This window comes from Erpetoichthys calabaricus, chromosome 5, assembly GCF_900747795.2.
Source record: "Erpetoichthys calabaricus chromosome 5, fErpCal1.3, whole genome shotgun sequence".
Lineage (NCBI taxonomy): Eukaryota > Metazoa > Chordata > Cladistia > Polypteriformes > Polypteridae > Erpetoichthys > Erpetoichthys calabaricus.
This window is the reverse complement of record NC_041398.2, coordinates 33748923-33769887: the sequence shown is the minus strand read 5'-3', so window position 1 is coordinate 33769887 and position 20965 is coordinate 33748923. Positions and strand designations below refer to the sequence as shown.

Below are 20965 nucleotides of genomic sequence, written 5' to 3'. Positions count from 1 at the left end.
GTTGTCTTTCTCAGCTTAATTTGGATGTTGGACTTTTTGTTGATTCCCCTGCAATTTCATAGGGAAATGCACAATGCTTTCTGGCTAAAAATGTTGAGTGTTGACATTCCCTGCTTGATATAAGGCTTCTTCCCAAAGATTGTGTACACTCTTTGGCCCAGAGTGTGGACTTGGTTGATATTAGAGATAGTAACCCCACTCCATGATGTTCTTGGACATTTTTAAATGTCTAACTTTCGGAGCTCTAAGGGGAGTCGAATCCAGGTGCATAGACAATGCCTTGGATTTCTAAAGAAGAGATACCTGCAACTAGTTTATATTTATCCCTGTCAGAGTAAATGTGTGCCTTGAAATTTACTGGTGTCTGGAGTAGAGTTTGATCTTGATGGGAATGTTGTTGGCCCTCGTGACTCTCCAATGGATATGGATGCACTTTTATAGTTACCATTCTGAGCAGCATCTCCTACCACCACCCAAAGAGCGTTGTCCAGAGAATTCAGTAAGTGAATGGATGAACAGAAGATAAAAGCTCAATATGTGATGGAAGGAGGTAGGAACATTACACATATCTTTCAAGTTTAATATTCTTTAAAGTCCATTTGCTATAAATATTTTATCAAGTATGATCATTTCATGTAGACATAAAGAAGCTTTATTATAATGAAAATGCAGGTGCAGTACAAAAAAGGTAAAAGTAACTTTTCAGTACCATTACAATGCAGTGCCATATGATTACAACTAATTTCTCGCAATACAGAACTGTAAGAATGAACACACATTGATACATTTCAAGCATAATTTGAACAGAGAAGCTAAAAAATGATAAAGAATATGTAAGAGTAAACTTCCATGATTCAGCTGATAACATTGTTTACCTCCATTAGTTTAACTGGGGCTTGCCTAAGAAGGCTTTCAGAAAATGCTCTGCGGAAATACTTCTCAGGAATATTTTTGCCTATAGGAATTAGAATGTCGGAAATGATAGTGCCGTGTTTAGGAACTCTTTTAAAATTGACTCGAATCTGGAGGTTGTAGTAATGCACTTCCTCACTGACAGCAAGTACATGAAGATCAATGCTCAGGTTGTCTTCTGTGATTAGGTTAGTCTGTTTTTGACTTTGTAAGAGACCGTTATGCCAACGAGCAATCAAATTGATAGCGGTTTCCAGGTAGGGTGTGCCATCTAATAATTCAGTAGCAGCCTGCATCTCAAATCTAATATGTCTTGTGTTCAAACCATTACCAGTTGTACAGATAAGTTCTGTGTTCAATAAAAATTGACTTGTTGTATTATAAGCACACTCCCCCTCTACTATCAGCCCACAAGTGTTCCAACTTGTCTCAGTCCTGCACCAGTAGTAGTTCTCACCATTCAGTCCACATTTGTGATCTTCTCTGCATTGTTTTTTTCTGAAGGTGACATCTGGAGTTGGAGAGCAGTAGTCCCACCCTTTCAAAGTGTGACACCAATAATAACCACTATGATATGTAGAACATTCATCCTGACATACAAGATTGTAGGAAGAGCCTACATATACTAAATCTCTTTCATGCACCTTTCCACAAATCTCCCATTTACCATTTTCTAAATAGCACCCAGTGTATTTGTTAGATTTGTCACTGTAGTCACAGGGATGTCCATAGTAACATTTGTTTCCATAAATGCTCAGACCTGGTTTAGGTGAGCAGTAGTCCCAACCTTTCCTTGTGTTACACCAATAATAAGATGTTGATTCATGTTTATCACATTTATTCTGACAGGGAATATGGTACGTTGCAGTCAAATGTTCCAAATACTCTTTCACTTTTCCGCAATAACCCCATTCAGTCCATGAACCTTCGACATAACACCAGTAGTAATCTTTGTCATACTTATCACATGGTTTGTCCTGCCTGCATTTCCTTCCTTGATAGTCAACTCCTTCCTGAGGAGAGCAGTACATGGAAGCATGACCATCTTTCTGAACACCTGTGCAAACGTAATGAGTGTTGTTTGATTTACAAGCAGTAACACAACGGGATCCCAGAGAAGTATAATGAGACTTAGTCAGAACATTGTGCAGTTGAACAATCAGAAGGAAACTGATGGCCAGTACATGCCACATCGTGAGGCAGCTGTTGTTCATCTGAAATGAAAGCAAAAGGGAAATGTTACTTTATACAGGGTTCCACAAAACCTATTCTGAGAAGACTAATCATTATTATGTTAAAGAGCATTTTTAGTGAAATTTTGTCTTCTCAAAGAGGAATTCAATGCAATGTAGATGTGTCTTTAAAGTGTTAATGGCTTATTTTCACTGCTTTCTTAAATATGAGCTGTAATTGTAAAGTCATGCAAAGCCAGTCCCTTACCTTTTCATTCAAATGCACCAAAATCATGGTGGTTGGTAAGTTCTAAAACTTTCTCAAAATATATGTAAGTAACATTTACAAACAAGTCATTTGACTGGTATGTTTATAGTTGAACAGGTTAGAAATAGAGAATTTGTCTTTCCTATCATCCAATTTCTGATTTGTAGAAATAAACTGATCACTTATTGAAAACTAATTAAATAATGTACATACCATTTCTTTAATGATTGTTACATAATTATTTTTGTAGACCATTCTACTTCATAATTAGACCACCACAACTAGGGAATTTTGTTTGATTAGAGGAAACTGATCACCATGGTGGGTCAGATGAGATATTTAATGCTATTAGTCTGAAAGAATGAATCAACCGGGCGAAACCGAATGCTGTGATCTGGCTTATAGGATTAGGCGTATGATTCTTATTTTGGGTACAAGAGTTCCTGTGTTCAAATCCTGACATCTTTTGGTAGCCCTGTACAACCCCAGCATTTTGGATTTGAATCCTGCGCCCTGTTGTTGCTCATGTTTTGTTTGCATTGGTGCTCCACGTTCTGAAGCACATGCTAGTGAGACATGAGTGGAAACTCCAAACTGAACCTGAGTTTTGCTGGTGGTGCATGAGTGTATGGTGAGATTGACTAGGGTCTAGTTAAAGGCTGTTTCCTGCCTTGTATCTGGTGCTTCTGGAATAGGCCACCATAACCCTGAGGCAGATGTCTATTTTTAAAATGTTATGTTATATTTCAGCACTGTTTTATCTTCTTCTTTTCCCTTGAAAAGAAATTGCTCCATTATTTCCAGGAAAAGAGCTGTAATTGCAACTAAAATAATGTGTCATTAGCCTCATTGGCATTAACCCTGAGCGTTTTTCAGGTTATACTGTTATGGTTCAATGTAAAGTGCTGAATAATGCTTGTGACGCTATTGCCATCTAGTGGTTAAAATAACATCATGCTGCAAAAAACATCAGGGATATTTCTATGTGTTGTTCTACTTCATGGTAACTCAACAATATTCATGAGTGGGGCAGAGCCTTCGGCCAAAAAACAGAATGGTGTGTAAGCAAGAACCTGTTATGCCAGTTTTATAAGAGACTGTTAACTGAACCATTTGTTGAATCGAGTGATAGTGATGACAATGTGAACTGGTCATTCATCAGATGTTGATAGTGGAACTGATGCATATGACACTGTACGACTGAATCACTGCAATCCTCCAGGTGACTTCAGTTGTGCAGAGCTGCAGTATGGTGCTGTATCTTGTGTCAAAAAGGCAGAATGATTATGTTTAAGTGCAAGGACTAGAAAGAGATTTTGGCTAGCAGGTGGCACTTACCCTGTCGTCTGACTGTGGACCCCAGTGCAGTGACAGGGACACTGTGCTGTAAAAATGGTGCCATCCTTTTGATTGAGATGTAAACTGAGATCCTGACCCTCTGTGGTCATAAAAGATCCCTGAGCAACTTTTGTAAAAAGTAGTGTTTTCCCCAATGTATAAGCCAAATTGTCCACCATTGGCTGGTCATCCTGACCCCCTAATCATCCCCAGTGCCTAAATGTGAGCTATTGCTCTCACTACCTAACGGCTAATGTGTGGTGAATGTACTGGCATAATGGCTGCCATCATATCATCCAGTTGGATGGTGCACATTGATGGTATTTGAAGTGCTATATAAATTTAATGGCATGTTCTTCTTGTATAGTTGATAGTAGCAAAGAATTCTCACTACATCTATTCCAGTGTGAGACCTGGTGGTAAGAACTGTAGAAAACCTCTACCATTTTATTCACTTAGATCAAATGGGAACTCCTTTCTAGCCTTTAAATGGAGGCACCATGCACTGTACCACCTAAGCACCTAATATGTACACATAGACACTGATATCAGGCTTCCTGACATAAATAATTTACTACAGAGCACTTTATAGTTTCATTAGTGTAAATTTTAAATGCTAAACTGCCAATGGCACTATTCAATAAAAAATAACAATTTTTTGCTAACATTTTTTTAAAATGTAAAGATGGGCGGTGCAGTGTCAAGGTGTTAGTGGTGCAGCCTCACCGTAAGGAGACCAGGGTTTGCACCCCAGGTTCTTCCTGGTTGAAGTTTATATGTTCTCTCCAAGTCTATGAAGGTTTCCTCCAGGTGCTACAGTTCCTTCCTGCAGTTCCATAGGTTAGGAGGAACTTCTAGTGGGAGTGTGGTGTGAGTGTGAGTGTTTTCACCCTGTGATGGGCTGATGCCCTGTCCAGGAATCATTTTTGCCTTGCAGCCTGTGCTTGCTGGGATAGACTCCGTGACCCAGCTCAGGATTAAGTGGGCTTAAAAATGGTATGGAATATTTAAAGGCACTATATACATCCCAAACCAGGGCCTCATGTATGAACGGTTTGTACACACAAAAATGTTACGTATGCCTGTTTCCATGCTTTCATCGCGATGTATTAAAACTAAACTTGGCGTAGGGCCACGCACATTCTCACGCCAGCTGAAACCATTGCATACGCAAGTTTTCAGCTCTGTTTTGCAAACTAGCGGCACCCAGCATCAAAGCAGTGCTACTGTTCCTGTATGATTTCCCTTTATTTTTTTTAGACTCACATCCCTGACTCTGCTTTATCAAATACACTGAAATTAACCACATATAGTTTGTTAGTTTAAGGCATCTGAATGAAATCATCCTCTAACAATACAATGGTCCATGAAATGGCCAGACTATTCCAAATACCATAGCTGCTTTAGCATTGTTACTCTCAGTGCACCCACTGTATCTGAATGTGGAATCACAGCTGTACAGCAGCTGATCAGAAAGAGGATTATCGGGATACAGCATCTAGAACACGCTGCCTCAGCCATGCACACAGTCTTTTTGAACTGTTCCCATATGGTAAATGTTTCAGAGCCTTTCCTGATGGGACCTTGCGGTTCAGAAGCAGTTTCATCACAAGAGCTCTAAACATACTCAATCAGTCCATCAAGTGCTCCTGGTAGAACTCTTTTTACTAATAAGTACAATTACCTCACTGCAAACTTACACTACAGTTGTAGTATTGCACAACCTAAGCCACTTCATGAACCATTTCACTATCTGCACTATATGTACATGTACTGTATATTTTACTTATGCTTTCATATTGTATAATTTTCATTTTTTATCATATTATTATTATTATTACTGTCATTTTATCATTTTATAGGAAAATATGTTTATGGAGGATTTCCATATAGAATCTCATTGTACCATACAATAACAATAAAGGAATTCAATTCAACAGAAGAGAGTGAGTATTTACAGATGATGACGACAGGCTTCTAAGTCAATTTAGATTTCCTAACACTATCTTCTTGGAGCTCTTGATATCATTTTAAGATGAAATGCTGTAAAGTATGTATATTACATTATACAGGTACATTTTTAACTTCATTTAAATAATGTATACTGTTTATAACTAAATGTCAGTGTATAGTGGCACAACAGTACAGATGAGCTGGTGCAACGTTCAGGGATTGTTCCTGCCTCACTCTGTATGCTTGCTGGGGCTGGTGTGACCCTGAATGAAGAGATTGATGGAATAATTAAACATGTACCACGAAGATATTGCAATATTCCTTAAAAGTTTTCAAGAAATGGTGTACTAAGCTTACAGATGGTTTGACATTTATTACAGAGCTTTTGTGGCAATTGGTTACTTGGAGAAAGAAAAGGAAGGACTGTAATTGGGGGTTAGTACGTTCGAAAGAGACAATACTGCTGCAATAAATTATTTCATTGAAGGTCGTGGAGCAAGCATGCTGTGGGAGGAAGGAAAAATCTCTGAACAGGGCGCCAGCACGTTGCCACCACTTTGCCACTGTGCCCCCATGTTTAATACATGCTTTAATTCCTATCATCATGAAAATGATATCAAGTATCTATCTATCTATCTAGTATTTAAATTGTTCAGAGAGCTGTAATATCACGAATGTAATGGATTTTGTGTCCTGTCGGAGGAAGAGAAAGCCCATTTAAGAAGCATGTAGTGATTCACAAACAGTACATAGAAGCACACATAGAATACAAAGCATTTAACGTACTACTTTAATTACGATGAGATTTCAAAAACTAGTACATTAAACGATTTTAAGGTGACGTTTATGGCATTCTACTTTAATGAAAAAATAAACCATGTGATTAAAGTGGTAATTTCAAGATTAAAGTTAACATTTTGACTTTTATTTCCACTGTGTCCCCATTTTTTTTTTCTTTTCTCTGTACACTAATATGCTTCCACGTGACACTCAGACAGTGGGCTATGACTTACCTTTTCACAACGACTTTGATATCTGACCACTTTCTGCCACTCGATCACCTTCCTTTTGTTGTTTGTACCACTGCTTAAGCCAACAAATAGTATGTTTTTCCTTGTCTCCACTTTGTATTCGCTGAAATTCTTCTTTTTTTCCCCATGATTTTGACATTGTCTTTTCACAGAATGCAAAACATAAGGGGCTATTTATATTGATTTGCATATTTAAAGAGGTATAATTCTGGAAGGAGTCGGCGTGGGACAGCAGGCGCGTGTACGTGCATTACATTTCACACTGACCGGGATTTATGGAGCAGAAGAACGTGGAAGTTTGCAAACGCACAGATTTATGCTTGTGGATTTTTTTGTGCGTACGCACATTTCTGTTTTTGCCCATACGCCATGTTTTAGTGTGAATTCTACGCACTGCATTATACATGAGGCCCCAGGTGTTTACATATGGAGTATACTTTCAGTTTCATTTTAAAATCCTAGATACAATGTGTGTATTTGTGTCTTCTACATTTTAATCAAGTATGTGAGTTCCATCACTGCTTTTGGTTCAGATAGATAGATAGATAGATAGATAGATAGATAGATAGATAGATAGATAGATAGATAGATAGATAGATAGATAGATAGATACTTTATTAATCCCAAGGGTTCAACAAACATTAATCAGTTCACCTGATGAATCAATTATAATATTTACCAGCTCTATTAATCTATGATAATTACAATTATAATTATTATAATTAAATGATTACTAATGTTATAGCACTAAAATAATGACAAATGTGATAAATATTTAAAATCTATGTGATCATTTATGCTGTTGCTCTACTTTTAATGCTGATGACTAAAGAGATTACAAAATTACTACCGGTAATAAGAAATCTATAGAAAATAAACAGAATATTGCCTGCATCACGCTTTTTTCTGATATGCCTAATTTCATATTTGTATACGGATGTATTTATATATTGAGAATAAGCATCTTTACCTGAATGCCGTCCTGTTATTGATAGAGTTATGAAGATGGATATCAAAGCACCAACTGCCTTCTTCATTGTCCTATTTATAGCTGCAAGTTGCAAATGTCACAACACTTTCCGGCTATTTTACTCATCCTAATTTTTTCTGAGTCATTTCATTTTGGGTTCCCCACCTAAAATCTACACATCATCTTGAAAGCTACCCTTTTGGTGAAACAAGGGTAGATCATTTGAGTTATGAAATTTAGAAGAATTATTTTGAGAGAGTAATCAATATACATGGACCAAGGTATCAAAACAAAATTGTCCTTTTTAACATTCAATAGCCACATATAAAACTAAAAGATAAAATGCATGCTCTTGCCAAAATGTTTCAAGGGAACGATACACTGCTCCCCACATGACAGAAAAGTATCTGCATAACATTTAAACTACTTATTACTTTCTCTGTAAAAGTCATGCAAGCAGACTACTTTATCTGGGGTGTTGTAATCATGTTGAAATTCAGAACTCGGGAGGTGACTAAATGAATCTGATTTTTACTAAGGGAGCTAACTTTGTAAGTGGCCAAAATTTACCTGCTCTTCTTGTTAAAATATGTGAATATTCTATACAAGTTTCTAGGATTTGTGGTGTATAGTGTAGTAGTATTTGTAATAGCAGTAGCATTATCACATGAGAAACATAGAGAGAAACACATAGAGAGTACGGTGAAATTCTTACTTGTACTAACAACCTGCAAGGCATCGTAACTCTTCAGCATCATGATATCAAGACGGTATTAAAATACAGAACTCAATCTAAGATATAGCAGGTTACAAACAAATCTAGTGATGTTTTATGGTCTGTGCCTATCTTCAAAACTGGGAAATGTTACTTTTAAGCCAACATTTTTCCCCCTGACTTATATTTGCATTCTTTTTTCTACATCTTTTCTGTTTAAAGTATTTGTCATGTGTTTATTTAACTTTTGTTAATATTTTATGTTTCTGTTTTATTTAGTATGTATGTGTATTGTATTGTATTCTGAAGATCCTTGTGCTTTGTAGGTGGAACCCCAAAGAACAGGGATAACCTTGCATTGCTGCTGAGGGAGCACCATGAGCCTATCTATTCAGGCTGAGAGGTGAGCTCCGAGTTTGTGGCTGTTCCTTATTTGACGACTTTTCTGGTTACTTGATTTTCACTGTTAATCTCTTTTTCCCCAATTATGATTTAGATTACCATTTTATTTCCTTTCTCTGAGGCCAAGCTAATTTGTGAAGTTTGGAGAGTTGTGTTCTTTTACAATTATAGCCATACCTACAATAATTATGCATATCCATAGTAACAACAGTGAACATCCATCCATCCATCCATTTTCCAACCCGCTGAATCCGAACACAGGGTCACGGGGGTCTGCTGGAGCCAATCCCAGCCAACACAGGGCGCAAGGCAGGGAACCAATCCCAGGCAGGGCGCCAACCCACCGCAGGACACACACACACACCCACACACCAAGCACCTGCATGTCTTTGGACTGTGGGAAGAAACTGGAGCACCCGGAGGAAACCCCACGCAGATACGGGGAGAACATGCAAACTCCACGCAGGGAGGACCCGGGAAGCGAACCCGGGTCTCCTTACTGCGAGGCAGCAGTGCTACCACTGCGCCACCGTGCTGCCCCAACAGTGAACATTCCATGACAAAGGAATGTTATACTAAAGAAGTTCAAGTTCAAGCACTTTATTGTCATTGTGTAACACAACAAAAATACTTTTTGTGACAGCCCCAAGGTGCATTTAAAGAAAAGTCAAATAACTCCAAATATGTTGTATACAGTGTTATGTGATCAAGAAACCAGAGCAAATTATTATTGCTCAAAGTACAGCAGCATAAAGTGTTATTGCACCTGTTAATGAATAGTACATTACATATTATATATTGTATTACACTAGTATATTGCACATTACCAATATAGCCTATTGCACATGTTCAATTAACAAATGATCTCAGCCTGAGGAGATTCAGAGTTCAGAAAGTTTATGGCAGATGGGAAAAAGCTATTTTTTAGTCTGTTTGTGCATACACTGATTGACCTAAAGCGTCAGCCTGACGGGAGGAGCTCAAAGAATTTCCAAGATGAGTTTTGTCCTTGAGAATGTTTTTGGCCCTTCTCACACAGCGAGTCTTATACAAGAGTTCAAGTGATGGCAGTTCAGTCCCAATAATGGCCTCTGCTGTTTTTACGACCCGCTGAAGGGCTTCTTTAGCAGCCTTGGTGCAGCTGTTGTACCAGGCCATCATGTAGTTAGTTAAGATGTTTTCTATTGTGCATCTATAGAAATTAACCAGCAGCCACTGGTGGAGGTCAGCTCTCCTTAGCTTCCTGAGAAAATAGAGGCATTGTTGTGCTTTGCCTTTTATAGCCAAGTTGTTGCCAGCCCAGGACAGGTCCTCTGAGATGGTGACTCCTAGAAATTTAAAGCTGGAAACTCTCTCCACAGCATCTGCATTGATTGTTATCGGACTGTGGTTGGTCTTTTTAGTGGTCCTAAAGTCCAGAATAACTTCTTTGGTATTTTTGGTATTTAAGACCAGGTTGTTGGTGTTGCACCATGCTGTCAGATTCTGAACCTCTTCCCTATATGCAGCTTTATTGTTGTCTGTTACAAGCCCAACGACAGTCATATCATCTGCAAATTTAACAATAATGTTTAATTGGTGGATGGGTTGACAGTCATGGGTGAAGAGTGCATAGAGAAGGGGACTTAGTACACATCCTTGCGGCACACCAGTGCTCAGGGTAAGAGTGGAGGATATGTGTTTGTCCATCCTGACAGACTGGGGGCGGTTGGTGAGAAAATCCAATAGCCAGTTGCATAATGACCGAGCAAGTCCTAGTGCATAGAGTTTTTTGATCAGCTGATTAGGTATGAGTCCTGCAGTGGGTTGGCACCCTACCCAGGATTGGTTCCTGCCTTGTGCCCTGTGTTGGCTGGGATTGGCTCCAGCAGACCCCCGTGACCCTGTGTTCGGATTCAGCGGGTTGGAAAATGGGTGGATGGATGGTTAGGTATGATGGTATCAAATGCAGAGCTGTAGTCAATGAAGAGCATCCTAACATAGGTGTTGGGCTTTTCTAGGTTGTGAGAGGGCAGCATGTAGAGCCACACAGATGGCGTCCTCAATTGATCTGTTTGACTGATAGGCAAACTGGTGTTGGTCTAGATCAGCTGGGATGGATTGGCTTTGATGTGGGTGATTACCAGTCATTCAAAGATGACAGGGGTGAGAGCGACTGGTCGATAGTCATTAAGACAGGTTATCCTCAGTTTTTTGGGAACAGCTACAATGGTTGTGGATTTCAGGCACAAGGGGACTATACCTGATTAGAGAGAGAGTTGAATATGTGTGTAAATACCTGCGCTAATTGGTCAACGCAGGCCTGGAGCACACGTCCTTGCACATTATCAGGACCTGCTGCCTTCCTTGTATTGCTGTTTTTGAGTGCTCTCTATTTAAGTTGTTTTTATATGCAGCTTTTTCACCTGTAAACAAACAGCTGAACTTAGTCTTACAATGTTTTCTGTGTTCAGAATCAGGGCAACACAAATGCTGAAAACCTCATAATGACAATCCTGAAATTCAGAGTCAAGATGTGGGATGTAGAATTCAATGTGCAAACTCAGAGATAATTGGCTAACCATGTTGATGATAAACATTTCTGCTCAAATGCTTTTACCATGAAAATAAACTGTCCTCCACAATGTTTGGAACAAAGACATATTTTTCCTTAATTTACCTTCTGCTGCAAACTTTAATTAATTACAAATCAAACAATTCTGGCATGATTAAAGTGCACATAGCAGGCTTTCATTTAAGGGGATTACCATACTTTTCTGTTGCACCATGTAGAAATGACAACATTTTTTATACATGGTTCCCCTATTTCAGGGTCACATAATGTTTGGTACAATTGTCATCACGGGTGTTTGTGATTCTTCAGGTTTGTTTCATTACATAATAAGTTACGTTGGCTTGCTTCTGCACTTTGGGGTCTGTAGTTGCCATTTTCCAACATGAGGACAAGAGTTGTGCCAATGAAAGTCAAAGAAGCCAATATGAGGCTATAAAACAAGAATAAAACCATTAGAGACATCAGTAAAACCTCAGGATTACCTAAACCAACTGTCTGGAATTTCACTAAGAAGAAATAACACACTAATGAGCTCAGTTATCACAAAAGGACTGGTAGGCCAAGGAAGCTTTCCACTGATTATGACAGAAGAATCCTCCCTATGGGAAAAAAAAGAGCTCCAAACGCCAGTCAGACAGATCAGAAGCAGTCTTTGGGAGCCAGATGTGGATATGTCAGAGATGACTTCATGAAAAGAAATACAGAGACCATACTGCAAATGCAAACCACTAGTTAGCCACAAAAACAGGATGGCCAGTTTGAGAAAAAGTACTTTAAAGAGCCTGCAAAATTCTGAAAAAGGTCTTTGGACAGACAAGACAAATATGAACCTGTATCAGAGTAATGGCAATAGCAAAGTGTGGAGAAAGGAACTGCCCAAGATCCAAAGCATGCCACATTATCCGTTAACCATAGTGCTTGCGGTTTTATGGCTTGGCAATGTATGGTTGTCTTCATTATATTTAAAGACCCAGGAACCATTTAGGAAAGTTTTAGTGCACAGACTCCATTATAAAAAACCCAGGCGTGTGTAGGCGGCCAGTTGGCCATAGTCTCCAGGACTGTGACTTTATTTTAGACTTTCTCTTATATAATTTTAATCTCCACCATTATGAACTGGCCATAGTTCATCAATTAATTAATTTACTGTGCAACACAAGTACGCCTTGGTGGCAGCGTAAAGGCTCTGGTGGTGGTAATTCCTCGCCGATCCAGAAGATGGAGCTGTTTACTTCTCTTCCCCCTCCACAGACTGGATGACTCACAGCCCTAACACCTCTGGCATCAAATCCAGTGTCCATCCCCCTAGACAATGCCTGTTTGTTCTCAATTTTACAGGGTTTTTCTTCGATTGCTCCAACTCTTAATGCTTGTTTGTGTTTTTCATTATGATCGATATTGTTGGTTTTGATTTACGTGTAATCATTTTCTACCTTATCTACGATGTACTTTAACAAATCTTCATTTATATGGGTACCAGTTCTGTATTTAGTAATTAGTATATGTATACTTGTACTTTAATAATTCTTTGCATTTATATAGTTTTATATATAGTTTTTTATATATAGTTTTTATTAATTTATATAGTGCACTCACTACTCAAAGCACTTAGCAATTGCAGATTAAGGGCCTTGCTCAAGGGCACCAACAGAGCAGAGTCCCTTTTGGCATTTTACGGAAATCAAACCAGCAACCTTCCGATTGCCAGTGCAGATCCCTAGCCTCAGAGCCACCGCTCCGTCTGTAACTGTTTAATAAGAAGGAGTTTGTCATGAGAGTATTTTAGCATGATAGTGAGTGATACTTAACTGATAGCAGTGGAGAAGCAGCACAGCACAGCAGAGCCAGTAGGACAGGCGGGTGCTGTAGTGTAGATGAGCGGTGATAGCAAAGCAGCAGAAAGCATAGCAGAATTTGGAAGTTCCAGCATACAGCCATAAACAGTAATGTTGGGTATTACAGGCGTGATCACCCCGGAGCCAGTGGCCAGGTGGGTATGAACATCAGATCAGTTCTTAGTTGAACAGTACTGTAAAATGAATCAGGAGCAGACCAGAATAGCAATATAATCAAGGAGACAAAATATCCCGAGGTCCTAGATCGCCAGGTACAAAGAAATGTTTGTAGGTCTCATAACCGTGATCCACAAGTTCAGTTGTTCCCAGTCAAAGTAGAGTCCATAAAATCTGAAAATATTAACCAAATCCATATAATTCGAGTCAGCTGCATCCACGAACTATATGTACAATAAAGGAAATAAAACAAGCGTAAGAAAGTGTAGAATTATAGCGAGTTTTACGAAAAGTGTTGTTAGCAGGGAGGAATGGCTACAGCATGCGTGCGCCAGCGTCCCCTCCCAGGAATTGCCCACAGTGTTCTGCACCCTGCACTCTGTGAAGAAAAATAAGTTGTATTGCATTGTATTTAGCAAAAGTAAAAATGAGAGTCAAATAATAACAGCAGACACAGGTAGAAGGTGGACACTGCACACAGAAGAAGGCAATAGTCATAACTACTGGGCCAGTTAAACAATGTGATTATCATATTTTGATAAAATGCATAATAACAGCCATGGTATTTCTTAGAGGTTTTGCATTTATAATGTGTTTTAAGAATTATTATAATGTTAAATAGTTCATGTATAGTTAAGTAGTAAGTATTCGATTTGTATTTTGTATTTATTTGCACTTTCATTAATACTTTCTTCAAGTTTTCTAAACCAGATGTCATGAATGAATCATATGCATTTCCTAAAAATGAATGCATAAAGTAAAAACTTAATTTGGATTACATAAATTGTATTCTTTTAATCTTTCTTGTTATATTCATTTTTTTTCTCCTCTTTGCACTTATACTCATAATTTTATGAACAAGGCAACATGCTGACTATTTCAGGGGTCTTTGTGAACCCCTTCTGTAGGCCTCCTCGTTGGAGTTTTTCAACATTTGTTGGACAAACCTTATCAGTGAAGTTGAAGTCAAGTGAACTCCTCCGTCACTTTGGCGGTTGGGTGTTGAGGTTTTTAGTTTTTTTTTTATTCCTGTAACTGGCAAATTGGGTAATAACATTTTGGGCAGAGCCCTTAATTTACATTATATACACTATACACTTTTCTTTTAATTGAAGAAAGAGACAACTTTAATTAAAAAGGCACCAGCATTTCTAATTCACTGGTAGGCCTTCTTCTAAAATGAATAACTTGGGACAAAAAGCATTGGTGAGAGTATAATAAAAATCACAATAGCAGTGTTAAAATAAAACAGAAAATAAATAAATTTAAAAGTGGTTGACCCACATATCACATTCTATAGATAGGACGGACGAACAAACTTTGTCCCCAAGGGAAAATTTGGGTTTTTACAGACACTCTTCAAACAAATAAATATGTAAATAGGCAGATAAGTAAGTAAATAAATAAATGTACAAACAGTGCATAAGCATTCACCCCCTTCAAGTCAGTATTTAACAGATGGAAGCTGTGACAGTCTTGAGTCTCTGTCAGCTTTGCACATCTCAACACTGCTATTTTTCCACATTCTTTTTTGCAAAACTGCTGAAGCTTTGTCAGGTCACATGGTGATCAACCACAAATTCTCTATTGGATTGAGATCTGGACTCTAACCTGGCTATTCCAGGACATTAACATTGTTGTTTTTAAGCCTTTTCTGTATTGTTAATGGCTTTGAGCTTGGTTTCGTTGTCTTTATGAAAAACTCACCTTCTCCCAAAGTTCAGGTTCCTTGCAGACTACATCAGATTTTCCACCTTTTTTCTCAGTATTTTGCTTCCTTCATTTAACTCTTACGAGCCTTCCAGGACCTGCTGCAGAGAAGCATCCCCTCAGTGTGATGCTGCTGCCACTTAGCTTCACAGTGATGATTGTGTACTTTGATAATGTGCAATGTTTGGCTTATGCCAGAAATAGGATTTAGTCTTATGGTCAAAAAGTTCAGTTTTGGACACATCAGATAATGCAGTCATTTTCTAGCTGATTTCAGAGTTTCCTTTGTGCATTCTGGTGAGATATCCTAATGCATTGTTTGCTCTTTGCCACTCTCTATATGGCTGTGATTGGTGAACCACCCAAACAACAGTTGTTTTCTGCACCGTCTCTCCAATTTCAGTTACTGTAGCTTGTAACTCTTTTTCAGCTTTTGTGAATCGTCTACTCTAGCAGATTTCCAGCTGTGCCATACTCTTTCCATTTCTTAATGACTGATTTAACTGGATATTCAATGAATTTGATATTTTCTTATCTCCTTCCTTTAACTTGTACTTTTTATGGAGTTTCTTGGAGTTCTTTGGTCTTCTTTGTGTAGGTTAGGCCACTGTATTGATTCACCACAAGTTGCACCTTCCATGTACAAAAGTATTCATTCCACAATTGATTGAGATGTTCAGTGCTAGTGATCTTGTAAGTAGCCAAAGAATAGCTCCTTTGTACCAAAATATGTGAATTGCCAAGTTTTTGCATGAACAAGTCAACATGAAAGCTCAAACGTGGAAAATCAAGCATTCTTATGTCATTATTAAAGAATTAATGCTATTATTTCAAAGGGTAATGATAAAGTTGGCTTTGTATGTCCTTCATTTATTCTCACTAAGTTCTGTGGATGAAAAGTAGCTTTGTTTACATCTCACATTTCCTTCCCATTTGACCTTACATTTTTCTCGAAACTTCACTGATTTGCTGTAGTTCTCCGATTATCATCTGGATGCAAATGCTGTTATGAATTGTGTGCTCTGAATTTCATTAATATTACTCTCAAATTACTTTCAGCATAATAAACTTGCACACAGAATTTACATTTTTTTAATCTAACTTTGACCTTCCTTTGATGTATATTAAAAGGCCTATTCACTAGATGTCCTAAATTCTTTTAAAAAGTCACATTTAGCACTCTTTATCATCAATAAGAGCAAAGATCCTGGCATTGATGGACATTATTTTAGCTATTTTAGAGCAGTTACCAGTACCTTTAATTCAAATGCTTCAGTAATTCATTTATAGCTGTCTGTTCCATCTTACTCCGAGTATCACAGTTAATACTCCACTACTGAAACACACCCTGTACCCATGTTGTGTCAGAATTATAGACCCCTCTCTCTCATGAATACAGACCTTAAGTTTTTATAACAGTTTTAGTGCTTCATCTTCACAAGGTTATTTATACAACTGTCAGCACAGATCAAAATGGCATTATTACACTGCAAAAAATATATATGCAACAAAAAATTGTAACTGGGAGTTGTTTTTCTTTCATTTAGCTAAAATAAAATAAGCTAAATAATCAAAAATACAAATAAGGAAAAGAAGATTTAATGTCATGATATAAATCCTTTTCACTTGCTTAGTTATTATTTTTGCAGTGGTTCTAGCATATCCTTAAAGGATTTATACGGATCCCCATTGGTCCTTGCCATTTTTGTCTCTTCCTATTCAAATTACATCAAAATTAATGTTTTACCCCACTTGAGCCTCTCTCCAATCATATTACTGATGTAATGTCAAGGCCCAACTCTTTAAATTATCTGGGAGTGGTAGGCAACCACAAACATTTTTGGACACCTGACCACATGAGTTTGTTGGACAACCAATTATAGAAGTATGAGCATTGAAATTGAGCATTGAGCATTATTTGAGGCTATAACAGCCTTCAGTCTTTTGGGAAGACTTTCCACAATGTTTTGGAAAGTATATATAAGTATTTGTTCTCATTTATCCAAAACAACATTTTTGACACTCGGTACAGATGTTGGAAGAAAAGACCAGGGGCCTCATGTATAAACGGTGCGTACGCACAAAAATGTTGTGTACTCCCGTTTCCATGCTCAAATCATGATGTATAAAATCTAAACATGGTGTAAAGCCACGAACATTTTCACGCTAGCTCAAACCCTGGTGTATGCAAATTCTCCGCTCAGTTTTGCAAACTGGCAGCACCAAGCATCAAAACAGTAATTTTGTTCCAGTGTGGTTTCCCTTTCTTTTTTTGATCCACATCCCTGACGCAACTTTATCATATACACTGAAATTAACCGCAAATTATTTATTAGTTTAAGGCATCTGATTGTAATTAACTGTAACAATATAATGGCCCACAGAATGGCCAAACTATTCCAAATACCATAGTTGCTTTAGTGTTGTTACTCTCACTGCACCCTTTTCTTCTTCTTTCAGCTGCTCCCATTAGGGGTTGCCACAGCGGATCAACTTTTTCCATATTACTCTCACTGCACCACTCAGAATATTTATATCACTGTATCTGAGTGGGTAATTACAGCTCTACAGCAGCTGATTGGAAAGAGAATTATCGGTATACAGCATTAAGCACAAGCTGCCTCAGCCATGCTCTCTATTGAACTGCTCTCATATGGCAAACGCTTCAGAGCCTTTCTTGTAGTGACCTCGCGGTTCAAAAACAGTTTCATCCCAAGAGCTCTAAATGCAATCAACCAGTCCATCATGTTCTGCTTGTAGAACTGTTTGTACTTATTAGTACAATTACCTCACTGTAAACTTGCGATACAGTTATAATATTGCACAACCTGAGTCACTTTATAAAGCGCGTATTTACATATAATGACAATCTCATTTTTAAGTTGAAATGCAGCAAAATATGTTTATTACATTAAACAGATAAAATGTTAACATCATTTAAATAATCTATATTTTTAATAATTAAACATGTGAGGACACGGTGTCGCAGCGCTATGTGATGATGCATGTTCCACTCCATGCTTTCATCTTCCTTCTGGGAGCTCTGAACCCGACACTGTCGGTAGTGGCCTTTTTGACATGAGCTGTGGACCCACTACACCACACGCTAGCATGGAGCTGACACCTCATTCAGGGACTGTTCCTGCCTCGCGCTGTATTCTTGGTGGGGCTGGCGAGACACTGGAAGGACAGATGAATAGAATAATTAAACATGTACTACGAAGATATTTCAATGCTCCTTAAAGGTTTTGAAGAATCGGAGTTCTAAGCTTACAGATGGCTTAACGTCTATTGCTGTGCTGATTGTGTGGTGATTGGGTATTTGGAGAAAGAAAAGGAAGGACAGGAATTGGGGGATAGTACGTTTGAAAGAGACAGTACTGCTGCAATAAATTATTTCATTGAAGGTCGCGCACGGCACAGCAAGCATCTTGCAGGAGGCAGGAACAATCTCTGGATGAGGTGCCAGTTCGTCACTATCACTGCGCCACTATGTTCCCATGTTTAATACATGCTTTAATTGATATGATATGAATACTGAAATGATATCAATTATACAGTACATCTCAGTATTTTAATGATTCAGAGAGCTGTAATATCACAAATGTAATGGATTCTGTGTCCTGTTGGAGAAAGAGAAAGCCCATTTAAGCAGCACGTAGTGATTCACATACATAGAGCACATAGAAGAACAAATACAAAACAAAGCATTTAACGTGTTACTTTAGCTACGATGGGATTTGAGAAACTAGTAAATTAAATGATTTTAAGATGAAGTTTATGATGTTCTACTTTAATGACAAAATGAACTACGTGATTAAAGTGGAAATTTAGAGATTAATGGTGACATTTTGAGCTTTTTTCCCCACTGTGTCCCTATTTTTTTCTTTTCTCTGTACCCTAATAAACTTTCATATGACACTCAGACGGTGGGATTCGACTCGCCTTTTCACGGCAATTTTTTTATTTCGGGCACTGTACGACTTTGTCAACTTGAGCTTTCAAGTTTCTCCGACACTCTATGTTACTCGATCAACTTCCTTTTGTTGTTTATACCACTGTTTAAACCAACAAATAGTAAGTTTTTCCTTGCCTCCACTTGGTATTCGCTGAAATTCTTTTATTTTCCCCCGTGCTTTTGCCATTGCCTTTTCACAGAATGCTGAGCTTAAGGGCTAGTTATATTAATTTGCATATTTAAGGAGATGTAATTCTGGGAGGAGTTGGGGAGTGGCAGCAGGCGCGTGCACGTGCATTACTTTTCATGCTGACTAGGATTTATGGAGCGGAAGAATGTGGAAGTTGGCGTTCGCACAGATTTATGCATCTGAATTTTTTTGTGCGTATGAACATTTTCGCTTTTGTCCGTACGCCATGTTATAGTCTGAATTGTACACAAAGCGTTATGCATGATGCCCCAGGCTTACAATAGGCATTCCAATTCATCCCAAATATGTTGAATAGATTTGGGATCAGAGTTCTGTGCAGGTCAGTCGAGTTCCTCTATGTCTTTATGGACCTGACAGAGTCATGCTGGAACAGAAAAGAGCCATCCACAAAATGTTACCACAACATTTTATGTACATAATCAACCTTAATGTCTATTTATGCTGATTTTGTTTCCAGAGGTAGTATTGTGGCAGTCTGTTGTGAGTATGGCAACAGAGAATAGGTGATTTTTAGAAGCTATGTGCTTCAGCACTCGGTGACCCAACTCTCTGAGTTTGCGTGGTCTACCACTTCATGGATGAGCTACTTGATGTTTGCACTTCTCAGTTATAGGACTTTCAGTTAACTGGGGCAGATACCGCACAGCAGAAATTTCCAGTACTGATATGAGGCAAAGGTACCATCCTAATGACAGTGCCATGTTTAAAGTCATTTTGCTCTGCAGTGCAACCCATTCTACTGCAGATGTTTATCAATAGAGACTTCATGGCTATGTGCTCATTTGACGCACCTGTTAATAATAAGTGTGGCTGAAACACCAAAACAGTTTTTTGGAAAGCCTCATATAATTTTGGTCATTTAATATATAATACTCTAGCAAAATATTGCTAACCTCTCTTCACCCAACCTGGAATTAGATCATTGGGGTTTTGCCAATTGTCCTGTGCTAGATGTTATACCTGTGCTACTATCTTTTGTGTGTTTTTGCATAGCCACAGCCATATTGTTTAGAACTGTCATGCCCTTTGCCCTCTGGTCACTCCCTACCTATACAAGATAACAGTGTACTATTTTCTTTATCCAGCTTTCTGGGTTCTAAAACCAAGGAAACACTTCTTTTTTAGAATATGAGCATTTAATGTGCTACTTTAGTTACAATGGGATTTGAGAAACTGTAGTAAATTAAACATTATTTTTAAGATGAAGTTTACAAAGTTCTACTTTAATGACAAAATAAACTGCAAGATTAATGTGTGTCGTACTAGGGTGTTGTACCGTGTTACCCATTATGAATGTAGTGAGAAGTCAAGCAAAATAACACCTTTTATTGGCTAACTAAAAAATTACAATATACAAACTTTCGAGGCAACTCGGGCCCCTTCAGGCAAGACATAATACAGAAACTAGAGTTCCCTGTGTTTATATGGACACCAGGACAGATACAACATTGGAAAACCTTTAAGTGAGACATCTTAAATGTAAAACATTAATAGACCTCTCCAGGCTAAGATTCATTTAGCAAGAGAGGAGAACAACGTATAGTCAAGATCTTTCGATAAGAACTGTCCAACAAAGTCTTTTGAAGTTTTTGATGAGTTTTTCAATACAATGTGGATTTGTAGACAGGTTGTCTGTGTCAGTCCGAGAGATGCAAACAATCCTCATATCTGGCCATAAAACTCTTGTCTCTATTCAAACCATGTTGTAATGTGTTACATTTTAGCATCAGTTTGACTTCCCATTCATTTCTCTCTTTCT

The 20965-nt window shown here is 38.2% G+C and overlaps 1 protein-coding gene across 1 annotated transcript; it reads right to left on the bottom strand.

Moving 5' to 3' along the window:
* Positions 1-648: 648 nt before the first annotated feature.
* Positions 649-7675, bottom strand: LOC127527753 (uncharacterized). The gene is made up of 2 exons (XM_051927568.1): positions 7645-7675; positions 649-2126 (listed from the first exon to the last, which is right to left on the bottom strand). The coding sequence occupies exon 2, from the start codon at positions 2124-2126 to the stop codon at positions 855-857; it is 1272 nt and encodes a 423-aa protein (XP_051783528.1). The 5' UTR covers positions 7645-7675; the 3' UTR covers positions 649-854.
* Between the last annotated feature and the right edge of the window lie 13290 nt (positions 7676-20965).

Bases quoted from the DNA above. Each gene is read 5' to 3' on its own strand.
- LOC127527753 (XM_051927568.1), bottom strand. From the start codon at position 2,126: ATGAACAACAGCTGCCTCACGATGTGGCATGTACTGGCCATCAGTTTC.